A 27,559-nucleotide genomic window follows, 5' to 3' on the forward strand; every position below is an offset into this window, starting at 1 on the left:
CATGGCCCACTGGTGACTTACGATTGGTCAGCCCACCCAGGGTCAAGTGTTCGCTCATTGGCCCGATGGCGCCCTACCTTATTTGTGTCTTCCTATTGGTCAGCCCACGATCTTTTCCTGTTTACCCATTGGTCAGATTGGTTACTGCTCTAGCATGTGATTGAGCTGAAAAGGGGGAGTGAAGTGGTGCTGCGCATGTCTATTTCGCTGAGCTGGACTGAGCTGAGCTGATGGAGGGGGATCGGCTTCTGGCGTTACAGCTACAGGCAGCCTGGGAGAAGGAGGAGGGCGATGTCGGTCCCAATCCGGCCCAGCAACTGTCGGCGCCGCCTTCGGTGGTGGACGAGGAATGGGAGCTGATTGACCCGAATCCCGACCTACACGGCCTATTCCTGCAGTTTAATGAGTTGTATTTCTGGGGCCGCTTGGCCGGGGTGGAGGTTCGCTGGAGCCCGCGGATGACACTGTGAGTAACAGGGAGGCCACCAGCGCCGCAGTCCCTTACTTACCGGGGGCGTATGATGAGCAGTTGCTGGGAAGGCCGAAACTTTCAGCTATTCCACCTTCTTCTCCCATTTTCCCCCCCCAACACCCCTCGATCCCCTGCGCCTTTCACCACTAGGATCTCTTATCACAGACCTACGGAGCCTTGATTTAATATCTAATCCAAAATATTGTTCCACAGACAATGCTGCACTACCTCGGTAGGGCCAATCTCTCCCCTTTTCCCGATATATATAAATCTTAGTGTGCCGCTGGTTGGAGTCATACCTAGCACAAAGGAAGATGGTTGTGGTTTTTGGAGTTCAGTCATCTCAGTTCCAGAACATCACTGCAGGAGTTCCTCAGGGTAGTGCGCTAGGCCCAACCATCTTCAACTATTTTATCAATGACCTTCCTTCCATCATAAAGTCGGAAGTGGGGATGTTCACTGATGATTGCCAGCATCATTTGCAACTCCTCAGTTACTGAAGCAGTCCATGTCCAAATGCAGCAAGACGTGGACAATATCCAGGCTTGGGCTGACAAGTGTCAGGCAATGACCATCTCTGACAAAAGAGAATCCAACCATCGCCCCTTGAGTACAATGGCATTACCATCACTGAATCTCACACTATCAACATCCTGGGGGTTGCCATTTACCAGAAACTAAACTGGACTAGCCATATAAATACTGCAGCTACAAGAGCAGGTCAGAGGCTAGGAATTGTGTGACAATTAACTCACCTCCTGACCCTCTCTCTCTCTCTCTCTCTCCCCCCCCCCCAAAAGCCTGTCCACCACCTACAAAGGCGCAAGTCAGGAATACTCCCCATTTGCCTGGATGAGTGCAGCTCCCACAACACTTGAGAAGCTTGACACCATCCAGGAGAAATCAGCCTGCTTGATTGGCACCACATTCACAAACATTCACTCTCTCTCCACCACTGCACAGTAGCAGCAGTGTGTACCACCTATAAGATGCACTCCAGGAATTCACCAAGGCTTCTGAGACAGCCCCTTTCAAACCCACAACCATTACCATCTAGAAGGACAAGGGCAGCAGATAGATGGGAACGTCACCACCTGGCAGTTCCCCTCCAAGTCACTCACCATCCTAACTAGGAAATATATCACTGTTTTTTCACTGTCGCTGGGTCAAAACCTTGGAACTCCCTTCCTAACAGCACTGTGGGTGTACTTACACCACATGGAGTGCAGCGGTTAAGAAGACAGCTCACCACCACCTTAAGGGCAACTAGTGATGGTCAATAAATGCTGATCCAGCCAGCAAAGCCTACATCCCATGAATGAATAACAAAATGGGACAATTTCAAAGTTTGCGGATGACACAAAACTTGGGAGAATTGTAAACTGAGAGGAGGACAGTGTAGAACTTCAAAAGGACATTGAGACATTGGTGGAGTGGGCATATAGGTAGCAGATGAAGTTCAATGCAGAGAAGTGTGAGGTGACACACTTTGGTACAAAGAACATGGAGAGACAGTATAAAATAAAGAATACTATTCTAAAGGGTGTGTAGGAGCAGAGAGACCTGGGTGTATATGTGCATAAGTCATTAAAGGTGGCAGGACGGGTAGAGAGAGCTGTTTCTAAAGCATACGGTATTCTAGGCTTCATTAATAGGGGCATAGAGTACAGGAGCAGGGAGGTTATGTTGAACTTATGTAAGATGCTGGGTAGACCTCAGCTGGAGAATTGTGTTAAGTCCTGGGAGTCACACTATAGTAAGGATGTGAACGCATTGGAGAGAGTGCAGAAGAGGTTTGAGAATGGTTCAGGGATGAGGCACTTCAGTTATGAGGCAAGATTGGAGAAGTTGGGATTGTTTTCCTTGGAGAGGAACTGGATAGAAGCTTTCAAAATCATGAGGGGCTTGGGCAGAGTAGATAGGGAGAAACTGTTCTTGCTCGCAAAAGGATCAAGAGCCAGAGAGCACAGTTTTGAAGTGTTTTGCAAAAGAAGCAAATGTGAAGTGAATGGCCTCCTTCTACACTGTAATAATTATTTGTATTTTAGTTATATCTATGGAAAAATAATTCAGTTTTGGTTGAAGTAGGGGACTTTGAATCTGCTTTTTCACCAATGACTTTTTTTGTATTTTGCGAAAAATTTGATTGCTGACTTACTGCAAACAATAGTTGTGTTGGCTGGCTTGACAATGTAATTTTCACAGGCATGTTTCAAATCTATTTTACCTGTTCACTATTTTGTTCTACCTGTTGTCTCCCATGCTGAATTAATTGATGTTGGCCCATTTTGAATTTGTTGCAGTTGTGCAGGGGTGTGCTCCTACGAGGGGAGAGGAGGGTTGTGCTCCATACGCATCAGTGAACCTCTGTTGAAGCTGCGACCCAGGCGAGACTTGGTTGAGGTATGTGTTGAGTAGTGTCAGTGCCATGTTTTCTAGTGTTTCTCTCCTACAGAGACTGGCTGGCACAGGGATATATTTGTGCTTCCTCCTCATGGACCTAATTCAAATCCAGCACAGTCTGGAGTCTCTGTTCTGGCGCTAAATATGTTTGGGCATCTGCTGTTTAAGGAACGAGTAGGCTGTTCAGCCTCTTGGGCTTGTTCCACTTTTCAGTTTAGTAGCAGCTGTCCTGGTAATTTAACCCTTTCAGTCCAAGTACTGTTCTGGTGAATCTGTACCTTCCTGCCCCCAAGTTAGGATCCTCTGATGTAAGGACGCTTGTGAGAAGCATGATATCAGATTGGCACAAATAAACAAGGGTCCTCTTCTGAGGCCAGTGTTAAAGGTGGAGGGTGGTAAGTGCGTGAAACTTCAAGCACCTTTAATGAGTTGAAAGCTGCTCTCAAATTTAAACTGCCCTCAAATTTTAAGCCCATATGAGCATACATAATTCTGAAATCCCATTCCAGTCATAAGGAAACGGGTGTATTGGAGCCATGTTTGTTCATACAACACTTGGGTAGCGGCAAGAGCATGATCTCTGCTCCTGAGGGTGGCTTCTTTCCATAACGCAACTAACATTTACACTCCCGCTTCAGGTGAATAATTTGTTGGTTTACCATGAGGGACATTCGGAGAGAGCTTTGCAAGTGCTTTATAAATACAGGTTCATTCCTTTGCTTTGTCGCTGCTTGCACAGTGTAGTAGCATGTACATCCTGAAACTCATTGAGGCAAGCTGCATTCCCACACGTCATCTCTTTCTGCCTTACTCCCACCTTCAGGGGCCATTCATTAACTTTTGGCAGTGGCAAGAGCTTTATGTCCTGCTGGAATATGATTCTCCATCTAACTTTGCCCCGTAACCTGGTGTTCTTGAACATTTATTTGTCCAGTGTAGGGAGGTGTTTTGAGTTTCCTTTATGTGACACTACAAAGGGGTGGTGGGGTGGAAACCAGTTGTTGGTTTGTTTGCTGTTGGTTTTCATTCTATGTTTGGGGAGATGGTGGTATAGTGGTAATATCACTGGACTAGTAATCCAGAGGCCCAGGCTAATGCTCTGGGGACATGGTTCAAATCCCACCACGGCAGCTGGTAGAATTAGTTTCACTCTGTTGGGGTTCAAACCCACAACCTTTGAATCCCCAGCTTGATATTGACTAGAAGCCCAACATGCTATCCATTGAGCCACAAAGCCACAATGTACTAAAAAATACATAAATGCTAGTCTCAGTAGTGGTGACATGACAACTGTCACCAATTAAAACTCATCTGGTTCACTAATACTCTTTGGGGAAGGACATCTGCCGTCCTTATCCGGTCTAACTAGTGTGACTCCAGATCCACAGAATTAACTGCCCTTGGAAATAGCCTAGCAAGCCACTCGGTTTAAGGGCAATTCAGGATGAACAGCAAATGCTGGCATTGTCAGTGACACCCACATCCTATCAAAGAATAAAGAAAAAAATTGCTCACTGTTTCTTTAAGATGCTAATTTCTTTGGATGTGAATTGTGCAGATTTAGCAACAAACTCCTCTCTACCCTTTTGCCTGGTATTGCTTAGATACCAGGCTTATTGTATAAAAGGGTATAATTTGTGAATGATCTGATTAGTAAGATGTACACTTCATACTGGATCCCGGACATTAAATACTCAATGGCATGCCAGGTTTATTCCCATCACACAAATGCTGTCTTCTGCTTCATTTTGAGCTACTCGACATCATTGTCAGAATTGACTTGTCATTGTGGTTTTATTAAACGTGTAGAACTACTGCTAAACTATGCATGCAGGTGTTTACATCATCTTCACTCTTGGCATGTCCCTAAGGGATTCTTCCAATCTAGTCATAGTTGGCTATTGGAATTCTTCAACGCAGAAACAGGGAATACTGCAGAGCTCCAGATGTTACACTGGGATGATCACATTCACTGGCAAATTTGAATGCAAATTTCTTCCATTCTGTATTGATAAATTAATTCAGGGAAGGTACTATTGTCTTTGTTTCAGGATCTGCAATCACAAGCCTGCTGTGAGCAGGAAGCTCAATTTGGTGGATTCATAGCTCATTTGAGCAGAGATTGACAGTTCTCAAAGATAGAAGCTGGGATGTGTGTGAACGTGTGTATAGCTTGCACTCGATCCAAGGGTTTGGCTGCAGATTTTCATGCCACTTTGCCAATGAATGTCGGGGCTTGTTTGAGTTTGCAGTCGCTAAATAGTAGTTTAGACAACTAGCAAATTACATATTTATTGGAATGCAGGGCTATAGAGATACCTCAGTGTGTAAAATTAGATATTGTTCATCTATCTTATGTGAGTAAAATCACTTTTTTGGTAACTTTATCACTATCTGTAGAGAGAATTTGTGTACTGTGTACCTTTACCCAATGTATGGCGTTAGATATTTCTGTAATCGCTTAGTCACACTGTTTATTCACATATTGGGAAGAGAAGAGTGCTCCAGGCAATTGGAACAACAGGACCAATTAAACAGTCTAACTGGAAATAATGAGAGAATCTCAAAGCTCAAACCATGACAGTCATATCACATTGAACCTTGTATATTATTTTGGGTACACGCAAGGCTTGTTTCTTGTAGTTGAGAGGCTGTGCATCACAAGACAAGACGTTCGTCACCCCATGTATCCAGGGTCTTCCCAATACTGTGCCATAAATATTTATTTGCTTTCAAGGACAATTAGGGATGGGCAATAAATGCTGGCCTCGCCCGTGACGCCGACATCTCATATGCTTAAAATCCCCCAGCAGTAAGAGGGTGTGGAAAACCAGGCACTCGCTACTTTTAGACTTAAAATCCCCAAAACGTGCATTTTATTTTTCTAAAACTTGTGAGCCAAAAACTTACTTTCCTTAAGTGGATGGGGTGGGTTGCTTTTGGTGTAATGAATCACGTTTATCCAGTGTTTCATTTACATGATGGAAACATATCATCATGGATGGAGGATTGGTTGGTTAACAGGACGGAGAGAGTAGGCATAAATGAGTCATTTTCGGGTTGGCAAGATGTGACTAGTGGAGTGCCACGGTCAACGCTGAGGCCTCAACTATTTACAGTCTCTATCAATGACTTGGACGAAGAGAACAAATGTATAGTTGCTAAATTTGCTGATGACACAAAGGAGGGGAAGTAAATTGTGATGAGGGCATACAGAGTCTACAAAGGTATTTAGATAGGTTAAGTGAGTGGGCAAAATATTGGCAGATGGAGTATAATGTGGAAAAATGTGAACTCGTCCACTTTGGCAAGAAGAATATAAAAGCAATATATTATTTAAATGGGGGAAAGATTGTAGAATTCTCTGGTACAGAAGGATCTGTGTGTCCTGGTACATGAATCACAAAAAGTTAGTATGCAGGTACAGTGAGCGATTAGGAAGACAAATGGAATGTTGTCATTTATTGCAAGGGGAATGGAATATAAAAATAAGGAAGTATTGCTACGTTTGTATAGGGTATTGGTGAGACCACATCTTGAGTACAATGTGCAGTTTTGGTCTGAATTGAGAAAGCATTTAATAGAATTAGAAGTAGTACAGAGAAGGTTCACTTGACTGATTCTTGGGTTGTAGAGGTTATCTTATGAGCTTAGGTTGGGCCTGTATCTGTTGCAGTTCGAAAGAATGAGGTGATATTGAAACATACGATCCTGAGGTGACTTGACAGTGGATGCTGAGAGGATGCTTCCCTTTGTGTGAGACACTAGAACCGGGGGGTGCAGTTTTAAAAACAAGGGGTCTCCCATTTAAGATAGAAATGAGAATTTTTTTCTGAGGGTCCTTAGTTAGTAGAACAGCATTGGAGGCAGGGTCATTAATATTTTTAAGGCTGAGTTAGATAGATTCTTGATTGACAAGGGAGTCAGTGGGTATGGGGAGTAGGAAGGAAAGTGGAGTTGAGGACAAAATGAGATCAACCATGATCTTATGTACTCAGATTATTTAAAAAGCTCAAACGCTGAATCAGCATCCACTGGCAATTTGTGAACAGCTATATTGGTTTTTTTGAGTCTCATATGTGACCAAATAACCATCTTTAATCAGTAAGGAAATTTGAACTTGGAGCTTTCCTATTTCATTTTTTAAAGAAAATGTTTGTACTTTGTGAAAATTCTTGGAAGGCTAACCAAGTAAAACAGTAATATCAATTTTTTTGCTTTCCCAATAGACGCTATTACATGAAATGATCCATGCTTTGCTGTTTGTCACAAATAATGACAAAGATCATGAGTCTCATGGCCCTGAGTTTTGCAAACATATGAGGAGGATCAACAGGATGAGTGGAGCCAATGTGACTGTAAGTACCCAGAGGGAGTATTCTGTTCCATATTTTTTGGCCAAACAGTGTCAGCTGTGGATGTTTAAATTGTCTGACCCTTTGTCTGTAACCTACTCTAGCCCTACAACCCTCGGGTCTCTGCACTCCAACTCTGGCCTCCTGTGCATCCCTGTTCTCCGTGGTGAATGTGCCTTCAGCTGCCTAAATCCTAAGCTCTGGAATTCCTTCCCTAAACTCCATTACCCCACTTCCTTTCTCCCTTTCTTTAAGTTGCTCCTTGAAACCTCCCTCTTTAACCAAGCTTTTGGTCACCTGTACTAATATCTCCTTATGTGAGTCACTGGTTTCTGTCTGACAAGCCTCTTGTGAATCAACTTGGGGAAGTCTTGCTAGGTTAAACCTGCTCACTGTTGCACAGTTTAGTGTTCCACCAGGGTCACTTGGTCCAAACCAAGGGAGGATGAATGACATTAATGATCCCTTGACACCCAGGCAGCATTTGACCGAGTGTGGCACTAAGGGGCTCTGGCAAAAATGAAATCAGTGGGAATCAGGGAATATTCTCCACTGGTTGGAGTCATACCAAGCACAAAAAGATGATTGTGTTTGTTGAAGATCAGTCATCTCCGTCCAGGGCTTCGCTGCAGGAGTTCTTCAGTATAGTCCTAGACTGAATCATCTTCAGCTGCTTCATCAATGACCTTCCTTCCATCGTAATGTTAGAAGTGGGGATGTTCGCTGGTGATTGCACAATGTTCAGCACCATTTGCAGCTCCTCAGGTACTGAAGTAGTCTGTGTCCATATGCAGCAAGACTTGCACAACATTCAGGCTTGGGCTGATAAGTTACAAGTAATATTTGTGCCCACAAGTGCCAGGTAATGACCATCTCCAACGAGAGAGAATCTAACCATTTCCCCTTGACATTCATTGGCATTACCATTGCTGAATCTGCCTCGATCAACATCCTGGGGGTTACCATTGGCCAGAAACAGAACTGGACTAGTCATATAAATACTGTGGCTACAAGAGCAGGTCAGAGACGGAATTCTGAGGCAAGTAACTCACCACTTGACTTCCAAAGTCTGTCCATCTACAAGGCATAAGTCAGGAGTGTGATGAAAATAGTGTCTTTGCCTTGCTCCAGCAGCACTCAAACTTGACGCCATCCCAGACAAAGCAGTCTGCTTGATTCAGCCCCACCCACCACCTTCATCATTCACTCCCTCCACCACCAATGCACAGTGGCAGGAGTGTATACAATATACCAGATGTACTGCAGCAATTCTTCGACAGCATCTTCCAAATCTGGAACCTCTATCATCTAGAAGGACGCATGAGAGCATACTACCTGCAAGCCCGCCTCCAAGCCACACTTGGAACAAAATCATCATTCCTTCACGATTGCTGGATCAAAATCCTGGAGCTCCCTTCCTAACAGCACTGTGGGTATACCTACACCACATGGACTGCAGTGGCTGAAGAAGGCAGCTCACCACCACTTCAGGGCAATTGGGGTGGGCAACAAATGCTAGCCTGAAGGAATAAAAAAAAAGCAAGTTGTATATTTTAATGCATAAATATTTGAGTTATGTTCCAACTTTTGATAGTTGCGATCTGTTAAATGCTGAGAATGGGCATTTTGTTTAAGTGAAATTATACTGTTGATTAATCTGTAGTTCTAGTTTGAAACTCTGCATGTGTTGGGGGGGGGTTTGGTTAGTTTAAATTCTAATTTGTAACTGATTAGTGTTGAGAGGAAACCGATTTGAAATACTTAACTAGTTTAGTGATTGAATTATTAAAAGCCATCATTATGCCACAATTAGTGAAAAACCACAAGTTAACTAATAGATATGCAGTTTCTTATTTTCAGTGGTTAATGCACTTTGTTACAAAACCACGTCTTTCAGATTTATCACAACTTTCATGACGAGGTGGATGAATACCGGCAGCACTGGTGGCGTTGTGATGGGCCCTGTCAAAACAGGCGGCCATATTTTGGATATGTTAAGCGGGCAATGAACAGAGCACCATCAGCTCGAGACCCCTGGTGGGCTGAGCATCAGCAGACCTGTGGTGGAGCCTATACCAAAGTCAAAGAGCCTGAGAACTACAAGGTGAAGAAAGGGAAATGTGGGAAAACGCCAGGGAAACCAAAGGATGGAGGTAAGGGTCCCTGGGTGGGTGGCAGTGTCAACAAAGTTTGTGTTGTTTGGCAGGTGGCAAAGAAATTATTTCATATATCTGAGTAATGGTGTCCAGTATAACACCACCTGCTTGTTAAGTTTAAGGTTGATGGGGAAATGATGGTTATTGTGATGTTTAAAAAGTTTTGTCTCTGGTTTCTTGTTTTCAGAGTTTGAAATGGTGTCTGCCTGTGCCCTTTTCAAGAGGACAGCATATTTTGAGAGTTGGTGTTTTGACTGCAGTTCAGAATTGATGTTCCACTGGTTTAACTCGTTATGTTTGAGACGATAAACAGCTGAATTTGCCAAATGACTCGTGACTTGGGTTGTTCAGTAGTACAGAACTTGGGTATTGCTGAAAGAAGAGACATGTCCAAGTTTTTTTGTTATGCACTCATCAGGACACTCGCAAGAATACCAATATAAGGGCAGAAACAATTTATACTGTATGTGGAGAGCACACTGATTACATTGGTTACAAATTTGGCTACATCTGTTTATCCCCCATACATCAAATTCTTACCTGAACCTAATTCGCCACTCAGTTAGTCTCCATCTCACTCTGGTGTAGTTGTCTGTCTCCTCACCTGCCCTTACTGATTCCTTCCTTGACCCCTCTGCAACATTCTCTCTCTCTAGTACTTTAATGCCATCTTTAATCAATATTGCCACTCCCCACACCCCCACCTGCCATTTCTTCCTTTTCTGTCTCTCCTAAACATCTTGTATCCAGGAATATTTAATGCCCATTCCTGCTCTTCTTTGACACGGGTCTCTGTTTTAGCAATAATATCAGAATTCCATTTGTTAACATGAGCCTGTAGTTAACCACACTCTGTGCACTTACATTAAGCCTGATTTAGGTGTTTTTATTTTTCCCCTTATTCTGACCTCATCTAATGACCTACTCTAGAATACTTGGAGAGTTTGGTAGAATTATTTACCTTGTTACTACTCTCTGATATATCCTCCTTTATCGGTTAATACTTCTGTACTTCCCACTGCCAGTTCCTCTCATCTCCACTCTGAATGTCCCCTCAGGTCCCCATCCCCCTGACAATCTAGTTTAAACCCTCCCCAACAACACTAGCAAACCTCCCTGTGAGTAACCCTTATTGTTCCAATTAAAATAATGCACACTATGAAGTATAATTTACATGTACAGTGTAGATTGGTCAGTGATCTCAATGATGGTTTGTAATACTTTTTCATTTTATTTTCTGAAGGCAATGGCTTTGCCCAGTGTGTAATCCAATAAGCATTTATCTTTGTCCTGTTCCGTTCAGTTAAATCTCCAGGTGTGGACATTCGTTCTGTCATTCCGTTCAATGGAAAAGGCCATGTCCTCGGAGGCAGGAGCATGAACTCGCCCTCTCAACGCACGCCCTTGGGGAAGATTCCTGAGAGCAGCAAGTTGCTCAGCCCGCCCTCCCAGTTTGTTTCCCTGGGTGATGGACCAGGATCAGGATCCTGGGCTGTTGAATCCAACCAGCAGAGGAGAACTCCACAGGCTGCAAATTCATTTGACCCCATGCCATTGGGGGCTGGATCACCCTGCGTCCTCACAGGATGGTTGCTGAAAAGCCCTAATAACCGTACAAGCCCAAAGACACCTAAAAAGTCCGTCAGCAATAACAGGGCTTTTGTCAGCATCAATGGGTCACCTGTTAAGATTGGCAGGACAAAATCAATGAACTCTGTGAAGGAGACAGTGCCTAAAAGTAGCCAAAAAAGGCCTGTCTCTGAAATGCACAGGGATCCTCAACAATCGAGCCAATCTGCCACTGGCACCAGCACCAGAAAAAAGGTTTGTGATGAGCTGTCCGTCCCCAGAGGGTCCATCATTAGTGCTTTTGATAAATCACCAGCACATAGACAGGGCAACCAATCTGCTGCAGCAGGTGCGACAGACTCAAATAATTGGCACAGCTGGAATGGCATTGGCATAACAGCATCACAGATTGGCAGCCCAACTGGCAACACCAGTATCAGCACTGGCAGTGTGCCTGTTAACTGTCCTGTCTGTCAGTCTGCCATCTTGCCATCAGAAATTAACCAACATCTAGATTCCTGCCTCCAGTGACTGGGGAAGAAGAGAGCATTGCAGCTTGAGTGTGAAGGTGTGGACCATGAATTTTATTTCAATGTTGTTGGGGTCAGTTAAAATCTCCAGGCAAAGGGTTAGGTTAAAATTTGGGCATTTAAACCCCCATCTTCTTAACCACCTCCCTACCAACTCTTTTGTCTTTGTCAGATTTTTGAATGTAATTATATTTATTTATTCAGTAACATTTTTCTGAAAAATGTTGCCAAGGCAATTTAATATGAATAATGTAAACTAAATGCTTTCTTTACACTTCACTGCAGAATAACGTTCAGTTTAATGCAGATTTTGTAACAGTTTTAGCTTTGTAAAATAATTACTTGAATTATGCACCATACTAATAAAGTTGATTGTCCTGATTCGATATTGATATATTCGGAATGATACTAGAATTTAGAAAGTTTGAGGATGGGTTGCATAAATTTGGCTTGTAACCCCTCGTGGAAGGGTCATGAGGACTCGAAACGTCAACTCTTTTCTTCTCCGCCGATGCTGCCAGACCTGCTGAGTTTTTCCAGGTAATTATGTTTTTGTTTTGGATTTCCAGCATCCGCAGTTTTTTTGTTTTGATCAAATCCTCTTGGGAGACTGGGGTTCATTCTTATTTGGAATCTTTGAATTGCTTCAGTCTCTTAGAAATTACTAAAATGACTGTTTTTATGCTCCTAAATGGCTAACTAATGTTTGACAGTTCCTCCAAGGTCCAGTCATTGCCAAGGCATTCTCTATTTCAAGCATCAGATAGGAGCAGGAGTAGGAGCCTGCTTTACCACTCAGAAACATCATGGCTGATTTGATTATGGCCTAATTCCATTTTCCTGCTTGACCCCATAACCTTTGACACCTTTGTAGATCACATCTGTTTAACTTTTAAAAAAAAAAATTATTCATTCATGGGATGTGGGTGTCACTGGCTAGGCCAGCATTTATTACCCATCCCTAATTGCCCTTGTTCATGGCAGTTTAGAGTCAACCACATTGCTATAGGTCTGGAGTTATATGTAGGCCAGACAAGTACAGCCAATTTGCTTCCCTAAAGGGCATTAGTGAACCAACAATCATTTCATGATCATCATTAGATTTTTATTTCCAGATTTTTATTGAATTCAAATTTCACCATCTGCTGTGGTGGGATTCAAACCTAGGTCCCCAAAGCATTACCCTGGGTCTCTGGATTATTAGTCTAGAGACAATACCACTACACCATTGCTTCCCCTGCAAACACCACCTTGAATATATTCAATGATCAGGCCTCCTCTGCTCCCTGGAGAAGAGAATTCCATAGACTAATGACCTTTGGGGAAGAAATTCCTCCTCACCTCAGTCATAAACTGTGCCCTCTAGTTTATATTTCCCATGAGAGGAAACATCCTCTCAATATCTACCCTGTCAAGCCTCCTCAGAATCTTGTGTTTCAATAAGATCACCTCTCATTCTTTTAAACTTCGATGAATGTAGCCCAACCTGCTCAACCTTTCCTTGTAAGACAACCCCTTCACCCCAAGAGTCAGCCTGGTGAACCTCTGAACTGCTTCAAGGGAAGTATATCCCTCCATAAGTAAGGAGACCAAAACTTACACAGTATTCTAGGCCTTGTATAGTTGAATGAAGACTTCACCACTTTTCCTTGTTTGTATGTACTCCATCCCCCTTGCAATAAAAGCCAGTATTCACTTGCCTTCCTAATTGCTAATTGTGATTGATGTCCAAGGACATCCAGATCCCACTGTATTGCAGCATTCTGCAATCTCCTTCCATTTAAATTATATTCTGCTATCACTGCCAGATGGACAACCTCATTTTCCCATATTAAACTCCATCTGTTGAATTTTTGCCCACTCACTTTACCTATCTACATCCCTTTACAGACACTCATCCTCCTTACAACTTACTTTCCTACCCATATTTGTATTGTTAGCAAATTTAGCTACAATACAGTCAATCCCTTTATCCAAGTCATTAATATGGATCATAAATAGTTGAGGCTTCACTTTTCTCTGACATTCCAGTAGTTAAGTTTTCCAAACAAAATTTATCCTGACTGGCTAACAGGAAACAATCTTGCATAGTTTAATAGTTAATAATTAGTTTAATGTTCATAAGTACAACGTACAGTAGATGAGTCTCCAACAACCCATATTTTGATATAATTTGTATTGCATATGCCTCATTCACCAGGTAAGGATCCAGGTCAAATGGTGGAGCAAGCTCAAGGGGCCAAATGGTCTACTAATTTGTACATTTATATGATGTCTGCTTCTTGTAATGCATTCCACAAGCCTCAGTGTAAAGAAGGGTTATCCTACTTTCTGTCCAAAACCTCTTGATTCTTATCTGCCTTCCTCTGAACCCCTCGATAACAGGATAGTCTGTTTCTATCTTGAATATTGTCTTTTCCAGCCACAACACTTTTTAGGAAGCACATGAAGCTTTGAAGAGGGAGAGAAGAATTTACTAGAATAGATGAGGGATAACAGTTACATGGATAGAGTGGAAAAGCTACAATTCTTCTCCTTACAGCAGAGAAAGCTAAGCAGAAATTTGATAGTGATTAAAATCATGAAATGTTTAGATAGATGCTTTTTATTTACTCTCTTACAATGGCTGAAGGATTGATGACCAGAGGATGCAGATCTAGTACAGAAAGAACTAATTTTAGGAGAACAGCTATTAATGAGGTTGGGGTATGCAGGAAAAATTGTCTGATGGTGAATTTTGTGTTTTTACAATAGGCTATGCAGACAAAGCTTTGTAGCAATCTATTATATAAAGTAATTAATTTACTTAAAGGTGTACCAATGAGAACATGGACGATGACATAGAGACCTTATCTCCAAATACTAGATTGCTACATGGTTTCAGAGCTAAGTTAGGGTTTTTTTTGGTTTTATATGCTGCTTCATATTTGTTAGGACTTAACAGTAAAAATGGATATATGGCTAAAGACAGGTAATGTTACTTACACACGCAATATCAGAAGTGATGAAATCTAACTTGTCAGCTGAAATCCTTAGTGAGACAATGATTGCTGTTTCAATATGCCTGTGAAGCAAAATGCTGATACTTGACAAAACCAAATCAAAAAAGGCAAAAATATAAGCATGGGGTAAATGGAATGTTGTTTATTGCAAGGGGAATCAATTATAAAGAAGTGTTGCTACAGCTGTTACATAGCCTTAGTGAGACTGCACTTGGAGTACTGTGTACAGTTTTGGTCTCACTTAAAGGAAATAATTGCATTAGAAGCAGCTCAGAAGTTCATTCAACTAATTTTTGGAAAGGTTATCTTGTGAGGAAAGGTATCTAAAATAGATTCCTTATTTTACTTAAAATGGAAAACAAGTAGAGTTATAAGTGTTCATAACATCTTTAAAAAAACTTTTTTGTGGCAAGTAGCACATTTATCCAGTTAAGCTTCTGTGCATCAACACTCAGGTTCCATTTGAATTGTTTGAGGACCATCTGTCAACAAGACCACAGACTTGGTCTCAATTCAGGTGAAAAGTCATATATAAAAACTGGTTTATATGAACTAAAGTATTTAAAATTCCATAAAAATCCAGATCTAACCTCAAATATCTCAAACAATGGCACGCTGAACCAAGGTAAAGAAAGTACGAGGTGAAAACACTATCAATAAAATGCAAACTTTTGATTAGCACTTTTATTAAGGGACATTACACATCCAAACAAACATACTTGAAATGTTCCTTTAACAAACTGGTTTCCATAAAGCAGGTTTTTTTTCAATCATTGGAAGGGTTTGGTTCCATTATATGCAAAAATCATTTGAATGCTGACCACGAAAATTGTGTACCAGAGTAGCCATCACCCTCCTTCAACAGCAACCAATTTCAGAAGTGACCATGGGGCACCACCACCCTGCCATGCCCCAACTCCATTCTTGAAGGATCACAGCCTCAAGGTTGTCCAATTGTCAGAGAAATATTCTATTTCAGGAGTGACCACGTGGCCTGATCTCAGGAGTGATCATATAACCTGTGACCACGTGGCCCTATTTCAGGAGTGATCAAATTGTATGAGTAACTAAATTATTTCTTCCACTTCTGGAGTGAGTACATGGTCCTATTTCAGGAACAATCTAAATCATCAGTGACATTATCCCACTCCAAACCCCCCCCCCCCCCCATTTCTGGACCCTATAACACTTGGGATGACCCCAGTACTGGAGTGATTTCCTGGATGCATATAAAGGGATCAAACAAGTCATTAGCTTGTGTCTCATCACATTCTCAGGATCTCAAGATGTGTATCATCCATTAAACCTCTTTATTGAATAGAAGAGCTGCAATTAGGACAGTTATCAAAAATGTCCTATGGTCTTGTAATGGGTCTGTGACTGACAAAATCCTTTGTTTGCAGGATGTTATTTGCCACATGAAGAAATATGAGACTGCCATTTGCTTATAGATGGGGTTTCAAAAATAGGAATATTCTCACCACGTTGCTGATTTCCATTCACTATTGCACTCTGGATTAGACTAAATTGGCTAGTCTTTGCTGTTTCTGCATTGCTAAAGCTTCTGTTATTGCACTGTCTCGTACTAAAGTACAAAAGTTAAAATGAATTTATTATTCAATGTTCCAATTCCAAGTGTCTTTCAATAACACTAACTGATGTGAAACTCCAGCATCTGCCATTCTTGTCATTTTAAGGACTGAATCTGAACTGAAATACTATGAACTGTGGTTTTCAGGTGACTGTGATCAGGAATTTTCTGTGAAGAGGTCTTACTGTTTTACTTTAGCTGTTTTCAGGAAGTTCCAACAGGAACATTTTTACCCACAACTGCATCTCATATCTCCAGCAACCCCTGGATTTACATATGGGTGTTCAAAGAAATTAAAACAGAGGCAATATTACTCTGAGGTATGAAAAACTGAGCTGTAAACTCTTCCTTTAGACTTTGTTGGACTTAACTGAATGCTCCTGCTAAGAACACATTTCAGTACTAGTATGGGTGTATTCATGTTTACATGTAACAAAATCTACACTTGCATAACAGTTTTAAAAAAAAGCAACAAGACACAATAGGTGAAGGCAATTCAAAGCATAAGCATTAAGGATTTGTCGTTATAGGGATTTCCTGCTGTTCAGAACAGACCGATATTTCTTGACGCCGGACACCCTAACCGGCGATCAACTCTGCATCTGTTTCCTGTGCTGTTTTCTTTCAACTGGCTTGGTTTGGTGCCGGCGTTCACTGATTCAAAAAATAAAAAATTCCACTCTCCACCAATGCAATGCAGGTCCAGCTGTCTCAGGAATGCCCATGCAGCAAGGTACCCGCACTCAAAGCCTGGCCGCAGTAGCATTTTTTACTGGAAATGTGGGCGCTGCAAATAAAACCACACAGTTGGAAGTTCTAAATTATCACAGAATCATACAGAGGAAACCATTCAGCTCATTGTGCTGCTTTAGCTAACATTTAAAAAAACAAAAAAAATTCAACATGTTCATGGATTGAAGTGTAATGAATTCCATAACTTTATGGAAAGCTTGGCGTAAACAGTATTTCTGAAATGGTGGAGGTGGATTGGGAAATTAACCCCACCCACCATGCTGTTATTACAGGTTACAATAAGTGATGAGATTTTGAACCTCTGTACGGAATGTGTTTGTACACGTGCAATTTCTAACTGATCCCTACAGTGTGTCAGGAATTGGGTGAGGATAAAGTGTTAAGCTGTGCTAAGTGTTAACACTTAACAGGACACACAAAACGTAGCACCTAATCTGCTCCTGCTCAAGCAAAAGGCTCAAACTGCCTCTAGTCCAACCAACCTCTGATCAGTTATGGAGAATTTCTATTTCATAGGCTTGAGCTATGTAAAGCCCTGCTTATGCTACACCTCTGGAGTTACTAAGAGTAGTTCTGAGCACCATACCTTGGAAAGATTTATTGGCTTATGAAGGAATGCAGCATAGATTTAGCAGAGTTATACCTAGTCTCTAAGGGTTAATATTACATAAGTTAGGGTTCTTTTTCCTGGAAAGTAGAAGGTTAAGGGTGATTTGATCAAAGTTTTCAAGCTATAAAGGGGAATTGATGAGGTAGATAGAAACTTATTTCTGCTGGTTGAGGAGTTTAGGACTAGGTGGCAGTCTACAGATTAGACACATCAGGAATGAAATTAGGAAGCACTTCTATACTCAAAGGATGGTAGAAGTTTGGAACTCTTCCACAAATGGTAACTGATGCTAAATCAATTGTTCATTTGATCAGATTGACAGATTTTAGCTATTCAAAGGTATTAGGGAATATGGGCAATGGTGGGTATATGGAGTTAAACTGCAGATTAGCTATGATATCACCAAATGCAAAACTGGCTCAAGGGGCTAAATGGCCTACTCCGGTTCCTATGTACATATTGCTACAAGTGTGCATGGATCTGAATGAAATTGACACAAATTTCAAAGTTTTAATATTATTGTTATTCAGAGGGAGATTAAAAACAAACCCTTCTGGTGTAGAAGATAAAACGTGGACATCCTTACCCAGCATGTTTGCCACCCTAGTGACAGTCTGCTTATTCACCTTGTAGACATTCCCATTGGCTCTGTAAAGGATCAAAATCAATAATGTCAAGTCACATCCTTGCATTGCAACTAAACTACTTTTGAACAGTAATATTTGAGAACGTGTAATGTGTTTTTCTAATACGTACATCTTCAATTTCTCCACAGCACTGAGCCGGGCCAAAGCAGCCAATGCGTTTTTCTGCATATCCACCGAAAGAACCTCATTATATTTTATGGCACCTACGTTTAGGAGAGAGGGTGCAAGTCAGGCTACAATGGGAATAGATACACAACGCTGCTACAATACACTCATCATCTCTGAGATGTTATGACCTGCTCCTTAAACATGAACAACAATGGTTGTTTTCAACAGAAAGTAAAGTGTGCTGAGTGGGGAGTTCGGTGAAGGGTGGGAGGAGGTTTTTTTTTCTCTTTTTCAGCCTCCAGTATTTGATTTCCACTTTGGTGCAGCAGAAGGAGCAGGTAAACCAGTAACTGGTATTATTAGTTTTATCAGTATTGTAAAGTTCATTGGAAGTGCCAAAACCCATTGGGAGGTGCAGGCTTTATTAATTATAATTAATTAGCAATTATTAATTAACAAATATTAGCGTTGGCAGGGCCAGTGATATGCTGCGATTGCAGGATATGGGAGCTTCTGGATACCAGTATGATCCAGGGCAAACACATCTGCAGTAAATGGTTGTGGCTGTGGGAACTTCGGCTCAGAGTTACTGGACTGGAGGCTGAGCTGCAGACACTGCAACATACTAGGGAGGAGGAAATTTACCTGGACACTTTATTCCAGGAGGCGGTTACACCCTTGAGGATAGACTCTTCTGATTTGGTCAGTGGTCAGGGACAGGAGGGTGTGACTTCAAGTGAGGCAGGTAAGGAGACCACGAGGGCAGAAGTGCAGGCGCCTCAGCCCTCATAATTGTCCAACAGGTTTGAGGTTTGTCCGCTTGTGTGGATGAGAGTGGGGGCTGCAGGGTGGATGAGCTAATTGGCCATGGCAGCATTGTACAGGAAGCCATTCAAACGAGGGGAGTTACAAGGAATGTAGTGGTAGTAGGGGTCAGTACAGTCAGAGGGATTGACGCTGTTCTATGCAACAAAGAGCACAAGTCCAGATGGCTGTGTTGCCTGCCTGATGCCAGAGTTCAGGACATCTGCTTGGGGCTGAAGAGGAACTTACAGTGGTGGGTTGACCCAGTTGTTGTGGTCCATGTTGGTACCAACGACATAGGCAGGACGAAGAAGGAGGTTATGTAAAGTCAGTATGAGAAGCATGGCACTAAATTAAGAAGCAGAACCTCAAAGGTCATAATTTATGGATTATTACCTCAGCCACGTGCAAATTGACATTGGACAAATCAGATTAGGGGAATGAATGTGTGGCTCAAAGCCTGGTGTGGGAGAAGTGGGTTCCAGTTCCTGGGGCACTGGCACCAATACTGGGGAAAGTGGGATCTGTACCGTTGCAATGGTCTGCACCTGAACCGTGCTGGGACTGGTGATCTAGTGAGCCATATAACTAGGGAAGTAGGGAGGGTTTTAAACTAAGTAGTGGGGGCAAGGGTGCAAATTTGGGAAGATGTGGTAAATCAGACAGTAGAGACAAGACAAAAGAGAAAAGTACTATTAGGGGAAATGAAAATCTGACAGTGACAGAGAGGGATAGAGAGTACAACTCTAACAGTAAATCAACAGAATAGACTAGAGGTTCGGGTTCAAACTAAGGCTCTGCATCTGAATGCATGAAGCATTCGAAACAAAACAGATGAACTGAGAGCACACACAGAAATAAATAAGTATGATTTGAAAGCCATGACAGACATGCTGCAGGAGGACATGGATTGGGATCTGAATATTAAAGGCATAGGACATTTAGGAAGGACAGGAAGTGAGGAAAAGTTGGAGGGATGGCTCTGTTAGTTAATGATGGTATTATCACAATAGAGAGGGATGACCTAAGTTCAGGAAACCAGGATGTGGAAACAGTTTGGGTGTAGATGAGAAATGGTAAAGCAAGAAGTCACTTCCAGGAGTCGTGTACAGGCCCCCTAATAGTAACCACATGGCAGGATGGAGCATAAAGGAAGAAATAATGGGAGCTTGTCAGAAAGCCACAGTGATAATCATGGGAGATTTTAATCTACATGTAGACTGGAAAAGTCGAATGGGCAAAGGTAACCTAGATGAGGAGTTCATAGGATGTATCTCAGATAGTTCCTTAGAACAGCATGTTCTGGAATCAATCAGAGAGCAGGTTATACTAGGCCTGATATTGTGCAATGAGATGGAATTAATTAATTACCTCATAGTGAAGGCTCCCCTAGGTAGTGATCACAATATGATTAAACTTTACATTCAGTTTGAGGAAGACACACACCATCCATGGTTAAGTAGAAAGGTTAAAGGTAGTATCAAACTTTAGAAAAAAAATATAGTTGTGCAAGACAGGTGGAAGGCCAGAAGACTGGACAGAATACAAGGAACAGCAAAGGATGACTAAAATATTAATTAGGAAGGAAAAATTAGATTAGAAGAGAAAGCTAGCCAGAAATATAAAAACAGATAAGAGTTTCTATAAATATTTTTCAAAGAAACGAGTTAACAAAGTGAGTGTTGGTCCTACAGAAAGTGAGTTTGGAGAATTGATAACTGAAAACAAGGAAATGGCTGGTGAATTGAACATGCAGGTACAGCAAATAATCAGGTAAGCTAGTAAAATGTCATCATTTATTGCAAGGGGAATTGAAAACCAAAGTAGGGAGGTTATGCTTTAGTTATACGCAGCACTAGTAAAACTACATCTCGAGTACTGTGTACAGTTTGGTCACCTTATTTAAGGAATGATGTAAATGCATTGGAAGCGGTTCAGAGAAGGTTTACCAGACTAATACCTGGAATGGGCAGGTTGTCTTATGAGGAAAGGTTGTACAGGCTAGGCTTGTATCCGCTGGAGTTTAGATGAGTAAGAGGCGATTTGACTGAAACATAAGATCCTGACGAGACTTGTCAGGATGAATGTGGAAAGGGTGTTTCCTCTTGTAGGAGAATCTAGAGCTAGGAGTCGCTGTTTAAAAATAAGTGGTTGCCCATTTGAAATGGATATGTGCCAAAATCTTCTCTCTGAGTCTTTGGAACTCTTTCTGAAAAGGCGGTGGAAGCAGGATCTTTGAATATTTTTAAGGCAGAGATGGATAGATTCTGGGTAAGTAAGGGGTGATAGGTTATCGGGGGTAGGCGGGATACAGATTTGATGTTACTATCAGATCAGCCATAACAATAGGCTAGAGGGGCCTACTCCTGCTCCTTGTTCGTATGTTGACTATTCTTGTACTAAGTTACAAGCTCACATCCAGCAGTAAAACTAACTTTGCAGGTATTTGAGGCAAAAGGCAAGGAAAGCAGAAAGGTTCCATTCAAGGTTACGTATAGCAGCTGGGGACTAATGTAACTCCCCATCACCCCTGGGAATCTGTGAATAGGATTCTCCTCCCTCACTCAGCAGCAAGTTTCTTACATGAAGGGACTATGGACAGTCTCACTCCAACTCCAACTCCAGGGCCTGAATTTTTCAGGCAGCGGGTGGGCAGACAGGGGTGGTCACAGAGCTGATCACCGTCTGTGATCGGGTCTGCACTGTCATTTTATGCGGGCAGGCCAATTAAGTCCCGCCCAGCATAAGATGCGAACTGTAGCGCTCAGTGCTACCTGTGCGGGAGGGGAGAGGAGAGTCAGAGCTACGTGCCTCAGGGAGATTGAATTGCTATTGTAAATAATGAATAAAAGGTTTAAAAATTTACTTAAACATGTCCCCTCGTGTGTCACATGAGATGGGACGTTTTTATATTTATGAAAACTTTTTCATTTAATTATTAAAAGCTTTAGGGAAACCTCATCCCGCTCGCGGATGAGGTTTCCTAAAAAATGCGAAGGCCGCTTAGCCTTTTCACCCGCCAGCCAACCTTAAGGTTGGACGGGCAGCATTAACAATTACCTTAATCAGTTCATTAATGGCCTTAATAGGCCGTTTACATATGGGCGGGCACGCAGCCAACTCCGGCGCGCACACACCGTATGAAACATCGCGAGACAGCATGATAACATCGGGACACACACCCGACGTCATCACGCGCCATTTTACGCTTTGGCGTGTCAGGCCCACCCCGCACACCGACTGAAAAATCCTGCCCCAGATGAGTAGAGCCACAGTATCAAGCTCCCTATAATTGGCACTAAATTGGTAATCTAACCAGTGTCCTGGCTAAGTTTGCAGATGATACAAAGATAGGTGGAGGGACAGGTAGTATTGAGGAGGCGGGGAGGCTGCAGAAGGATTTGGACAGGTTAGGAGAATGGGCAAAGAAGTGGCAGATGGAATAAACGTGGGAAGTGTGAGGTCATGCACTTTGGTAGGAAGAATAGAGGCATAGACTATTTTCTAAATGGGGAGAGAATTCAGAAATCTGGAGTGCAAAGGGACTAGGGAGTCCTAGTCCAGGATTCTCTTAAGGCTAACTTGCAGTTTGACGCAGTAGTTAGGAAGGCAAATGCAATGTTGGCATTTATTTCGAGAGGACTAGAATATAAAAGCAGGGATGTGCTGCTGAGACTTTATAAGGCTCTGGTCAGACCACATTTGGAATATTGTGAGCAATTTTGGGCCCCGTATCTTAGGAAAGATGTGCTGGCCCTGGAGTGGGTCCAGAGGAGGTTCACGAGAATGATCCCAGGAATGAAAGGCTTAACATATGAGGAACGTTTGAGGACTCTGGGTCTATACTCGGAGTTTAGAAGGATGAGGGGGGATCTGATTGAAACTTACAGAATACTGAAAGGCCTGGATAGAGTGGACGTGGGGAAGATGTTTCCATTAGTAGGAGAGACTAGGACCCGAGGGCACAGCCTCAGAGTAAAGGGAAGACCTTTTAAAACAGAGATGAGGAGAAACTTCTTTAGCCAGAGAGTGGTGAATCTATGGAATTCATTGCCACAGAAGTCTGTGGAGGCCAGGTCATTGAGTGTATTTAAGACTGAGATAGATAGGTTCTTGATTGGTAAGGGGATCAAATGTTACGGGGAGAAGGCAGGAGAATGCGGTTGAGAAACTTATCAGCCATGATTGAATGGTGGAGCAGACTCGATGGGCCGAATGGCCTAATTTCTGCTCCTATGTCTTATGGCCTATGAGTACATGAGTACATAAGAACACTGCAGTGAAAGTCAACACATCTCCCACTGCCCAACAATATCACCTTTCACCCTCAGCACAATTAAACCCAGTTTAAAATAGGCACCTTTAAATCATAGCCACAAATGAAACTCAGGTCATTTTATTCCCAGTTGAAGGGGAAATCCAAACATTTCAGGGCCAACTAAGGGGAAATCACAGTTTAAATGAACACATTTTTAGATGAAATACCTGTTAAAATGAGTTCTGCTGCATAGCTTCGTATTTCAGTGATAAACTTCTTCTCAGTAAAATGGTCAGTGAATTCTGTGCACTGCAGATATTTGCAAATAACCTACAAATATAAATACTTATATTTACAAGAGATCCTTGGGATTTTTTTTAAATTTTAGTGTGCATTTGTAGTGAAAAAAGCAGATTGTGTAGAAATGATCTAACACTAAAAATGGAACCTCACATTCTAAAAATTAGTATTTTAAGCTGCAAACCAAACTTTAAAATATAGCAAAAACAGAAAATGTTAAAATTGAAAATATCTTTCCATATCTTATCAAAACCTACAATGGAGCAATGTAGAATAATGACATCAGTAAATTTTGTGTATTCCGTCATCTTTAGGGATCTATTTTAAATAGCCAGTAGATCAATAGGCTGCACAAGTGGCGGGCAAGTCTGACCTACACTTCCATCAATACAAGGAGGATGGACATCACCACCTTCTCAGGGTAACTAGGGATCGGGAATAATCCTCGTCATTATTGACCATTTCCTGAAATAAATTATCAGAGACTGAGTGTTGCTGTTGACGTTAACCTTGGAAAAGAGCAGGTTAGGAGGAAATTTGATAGAGGTATTCAAAATCATGAGGGATCTGGACAGAGTGGATAGGGAGAAACCGTTCCCATTGGTGGAAGGATGAAGAGCAAGGGGGCTCGGATTCGAGGCAATTGGCAAAAGAAGCAACGGCGACATGAGGAGAAACTTTTTCACGCAGCGCGTGTTTAGGACTTGGAATGCATTAAGAGTGTGGTGGAGCCAGGTTCAAACGAGGCATTCAAGCGGAAATTGGATTATTACCTGAAAAGGAAGGTGGTGCAGGGCTATGGGGAGAAGGCCAGGGAGTAGAACTAAATGAATTGCTGCTTCAGAGAGCTGGTGCAGACATGACAGGCCGAATGGCTTCCTGAAATTCTGTAACCCAACACAGGTAATGAGACTAATACAGGGCTGTGTTGGGGAAGTAACGGCAAAGTGTCACAGGGAGCACCAGCTACCCAACAGGGCAGGTTGGTATTGCAAGGTTAAGGGGGTTTGTTTTAGCAGCATTTACTTAATCAGGCAAACAGTGCAAACAAAGCTAAGATCCTGGTCAGTTCTCTTTGGGGCAGTGAGTGTTGTGAGCTGAAGGAACAGGACAGATGATGTCTACTGGCTGCAGAAATAAGCTGCATATGGTGTGAAAAATTAGACAAAATTCAAGGTAAGGAAATATATGCAAATGGGTTAAAGACTAATTATCATGTGCCTGAGGCCAACTGAGAAAATAAAAAGCACATCACATGCGATGTATAAAGATTGAGCAACTCCTTAAGCTGGTCCTTGGTATATTCAGGGGATTCACTGTGGAAGCAGGTTGTTGGACAAATCAGGCCTTAGTTATAGACCAGAACAGAGCAGTATGAAATATAAAGTCTTTGTTGGAACGTCTTATGTTGAGAAACAGATGATAATGATGACTGAAAAGAACTCAAATTATTGAACCTCCAGCAGGTTCCTTTGGCAGTATTCATACAAAGGCACATAGCGAGATGGAAAATTGAACACTTGCAGATTTTGAACAGGCATGCCACAAACATAAACCAAGCCCTAAAGTTCAATTATTTGTTACAGCCGTGCGTTATTTGCCCAACACAACATGGATGAGGCTTATAGCCAGCACTTCTTTTATTGACATATCTCAGGTTAACTATTATGCAAAATATGCGAGAATAATGTTACAGGGATGATAATCACACTTACCATATCAGTTCTACTATTAAGAAAGGCCATAAAACCTGTCAGACTTAAGAGACATGACCTCTTAATTCCAGATGACTGACTGTGGAACAGACCTGTTTAAATACAAACTGGATGAATACTAATCTATTATTAGGGATGTTTCCATGGCTCCCCGTTGTCCTGGTCACTCATTCACACTACATTTTCTCTTTCACTTCCATCCTCAATTCTTTCTTCAAATAATTTCTGACATGTAAGGCATGACTTATATTTGTATCTATTGTGTGTTGTCTATTAAACTTTGGAAAAATCCATTTTTTAAGCACTGGAGTATTTACCTCTGTGCTGGTGCTATTGTCACATTATATCAACGTCTGCCTTTACAGCTGTTAGTGTTAGCTGCGGCTCAGTCAGTATCCTGGTCAATATTTATCCCTCAGTCAACATCACTTAGTCAGATTTGCTCATTATCACATTATTGTTTGTGCCAGCTTGCTCTGTGCAAACTGGTTGCCACATTTCCTACATTACAATAGTGAATACACTTCAAAAGCTGCTTCATTAGCTTTGCAGCGCTTTTGGGTGTCCAGAGGTTGGGAACGGTGCTATAGAAATGCAAGACTTTCTTTCTGTTCAAGCATTGATTTTAAATATCACATGCTAGAAAAACTTGCCGGTTACTCACTCACTACTCGAGTGCACAAGTTCTGCCTGACTTTTCTTAATTCTAGCTTGTACGTTTTTAAAAAGGATACTATAAGGATGTAACTGAAGAGCAGAGCTGTCACAATTATTATACAATACTTGTTAAATATAAAAGAGATCAAGAGAAACTAGTGGAACCTGACACACAAGATTTAGAATGGTATTTCTTTATGACAGGATATTTAAACGTAAACACAGAAATCTAAAGGAATCCTAAAACAATTAAATTACCAGCATTTGGTTCACAAATTGATCAAAAAAAACTCAAAGCAAAGACAATACATTTTGAACCATGAAAAATGAAAGTTCATTAAACGTTTCAATAGAAAATTCTGCAGTCTACCTGATAACCTTCCAGAAAAGGCCTGAACATGTCTGACAAAAAGGAAATGGTGGCACTGCCCTTCTCGGAAATGTAGATATCTGTGTGGGACCCCTGAATGGCACCACTCTTCATCAGCAAGTATAGCCCTTCATCAAAGTCCTGCAGTGAAAAAAAGCAGTCACAATACTAAACACAACTTACGGTCAATAAATATTGAGACACAAGATCTAGAGCACAAGACAGCCAAGACAAGAGGTTACCTGTGACAAAGTCTGACTAACAAATTCTGTAATTTCACAGTTACTCATTTAGAATTTAGTGTATTGTAGGTTTTAAAAATACTTTGTTGTAACATTCTCAAGGCTTTTTGAGAGAGCTTTTTAAGCAATGCATAACTCAACATACAATAATTATTAAGGCCAGATAATTAAAATGCATTATAAGTGACTTTATGAAGTACATTACAACCTTAATGACAACAGCTCAACATTCCCATTTGTGCACCGTATGAAAATGGAAAACAGCCATTTCTGACCTCCAATTTGGGGTGTGAATGTGTGAGAAGTGCATTAGGAAGCTAATCATCTGGTAAAGGTTATTCTTAGCTCTGCTTTACACCCAACACTGCATTTCACATTACCTTGACAAGATCTCCTGGCAAAAAAATAAACTCGTCAGAGAAAATCTTATGCAGGTAGCTGAAGCAGCTGTAGACATCCTCTGAAAGAAAGAAAACAAAATTACCTGCAATTTATAAGGTGGTTAAGAAGGCATATGGGATACTTGCCTTTATTAGTCAAGACACTGAACACAAGAGCAGGGAGGTTATGATGGAGCTGTATAAAACATTAGTTAGCCCACATCTGCAGTACTGTGTGCAGTTCTAGTCACCACACTATAGGAAGGATGTGATTGCACAGGAGAGGGTGCAGAGGAGGTTTACCAGGGTGTTGCCTGGGCTGGAGCATTTCAGCTATGAAGAGACTGGATAGGCTGGGGTTGTTTTCCTTGAAGCAGAGAAGGCTGAGGGGGTACCTGATTGAGGTGTACAAAATTATCAGGGGCGTAGATAGGAAGAAACTTTTCCCTTTAGTGGAGGGGTCAATAACCAGGGGGCATAGACTTAAGGGTAAGGAGCAGGAGGTTTAGAGGGGATCTGAAGAAATAAATTTCCACCCAGAGGGTAGAGGGTATCTGGAACTCACTACCTGAAAAGGTGTAGAGGTGGGAACCCTCAGCATTTAAGAAGTATTTAGATGAACATTTGAAACACCATA

The 27,559-nt window shown here is 41.8% G+C and overlaps 2 protein-coding genes across 2 annotated transcripts in view; one reads left to right on the top strand and one right to left on the bottom strand.

Annotated features, from left to right (window-relative positions):
* The first annotated feature begins 158 nt into the window (after positions 1-158).
* Positions 159-11,866, top strand: sprtn (SprT-like N-terminal domain). Its single transcript, XM_041187135.1, has 5 exons — positions 159-466; positions 2,776-2,875; positions 7,105-7,233; positions 9,128-9,383; positions 10,690-11,866. Exons 1-5 carry the CDS (start codon positions 231-233, stop codon positions 11,484-11,486), a joined length of 1,518 nt encoding a protein of 505 aa, XP_041043069.1. The 5' UTR covers positions 159-230; the 3' UTR covers positions 11,487-11,866.
* Positions 11,867-15,156: 3,290 nt separating this feature from the next.
* The window catches only part of gnpat (glyceronephosphate O-acyltransferase), a 36,510-nt gene continuing 24,107 nt past the window's right edge, over positions 15,157-27,559 (bottom strand). The window contains exons 11-16 of the mRNA XM_041187951.1: positions 26,923-27,002; positions 26,301-26,441; positions 23,486-23,588; positions 18,198-18,291; positions 18,028-18,089; positions 15,157-16,865 (exon numbers count right to left, since the gene is read on the bottom strand). Coding sequence (XP_041043885.1) covers positions 16,822-16,865; positions 18,028-18,089; positions 18,198-18,291; positions 23,486-23,588; positions 26,301-26,441; positions 26,923-27,002 — 524 coding nt within the window. The 3' untranslated portion in view covers positions 15,157-16,821. The remainder of the gene's footprint in view (positions 16,866-18,027; positions 18,090-18,197; positions 18,292-23,485; positions 23,589-26,300; positions 26,442-26,922; positions 27,003-27,559) is intronic.

This window comes from Carcharodon carcharias, chromosome 5, assembly GCF_017639515.1.
Source record: "Carcharodon carcharias isolate sCarCar2 chromosome 5, sCarCar2.pri, whole genome shotgun sequence".
NCBI classification, from domain to species: Eukaryota; Metazoa; Chordata; class Chondrichthyes; order Lamniformes; family Lamnidae; genus Carcharodon; species Carcharodon carcharias.

What these genes read in the sequence shown, in the direction of transcription:
- sprtn (XM_041187135.1), top strand. Translation starts at nt 231, where the DNA reads ATGGAGGGGGATCGGCTTCTGGCGTTACAGCTACAGGCAGCCTGGGAG. An exon ending in TGGAGCCCGCGGATGACACT is followed by an intron (nt 467 to 2,775) that starts GTGAGTAACAGG and finishes AATTTGTTGCAG; the next exon opens with TTGTGCAGGGGTGTGCTCCT. An exon ending in CCAGGCGAGACTTGGTTGAG is followed by an intron (nt 2,876 to 7,104) that starts GTATGTGTTGAG and finishes CTTTCCCAATAG; the next exon opens with ACGCTATTACATGAAATGAT.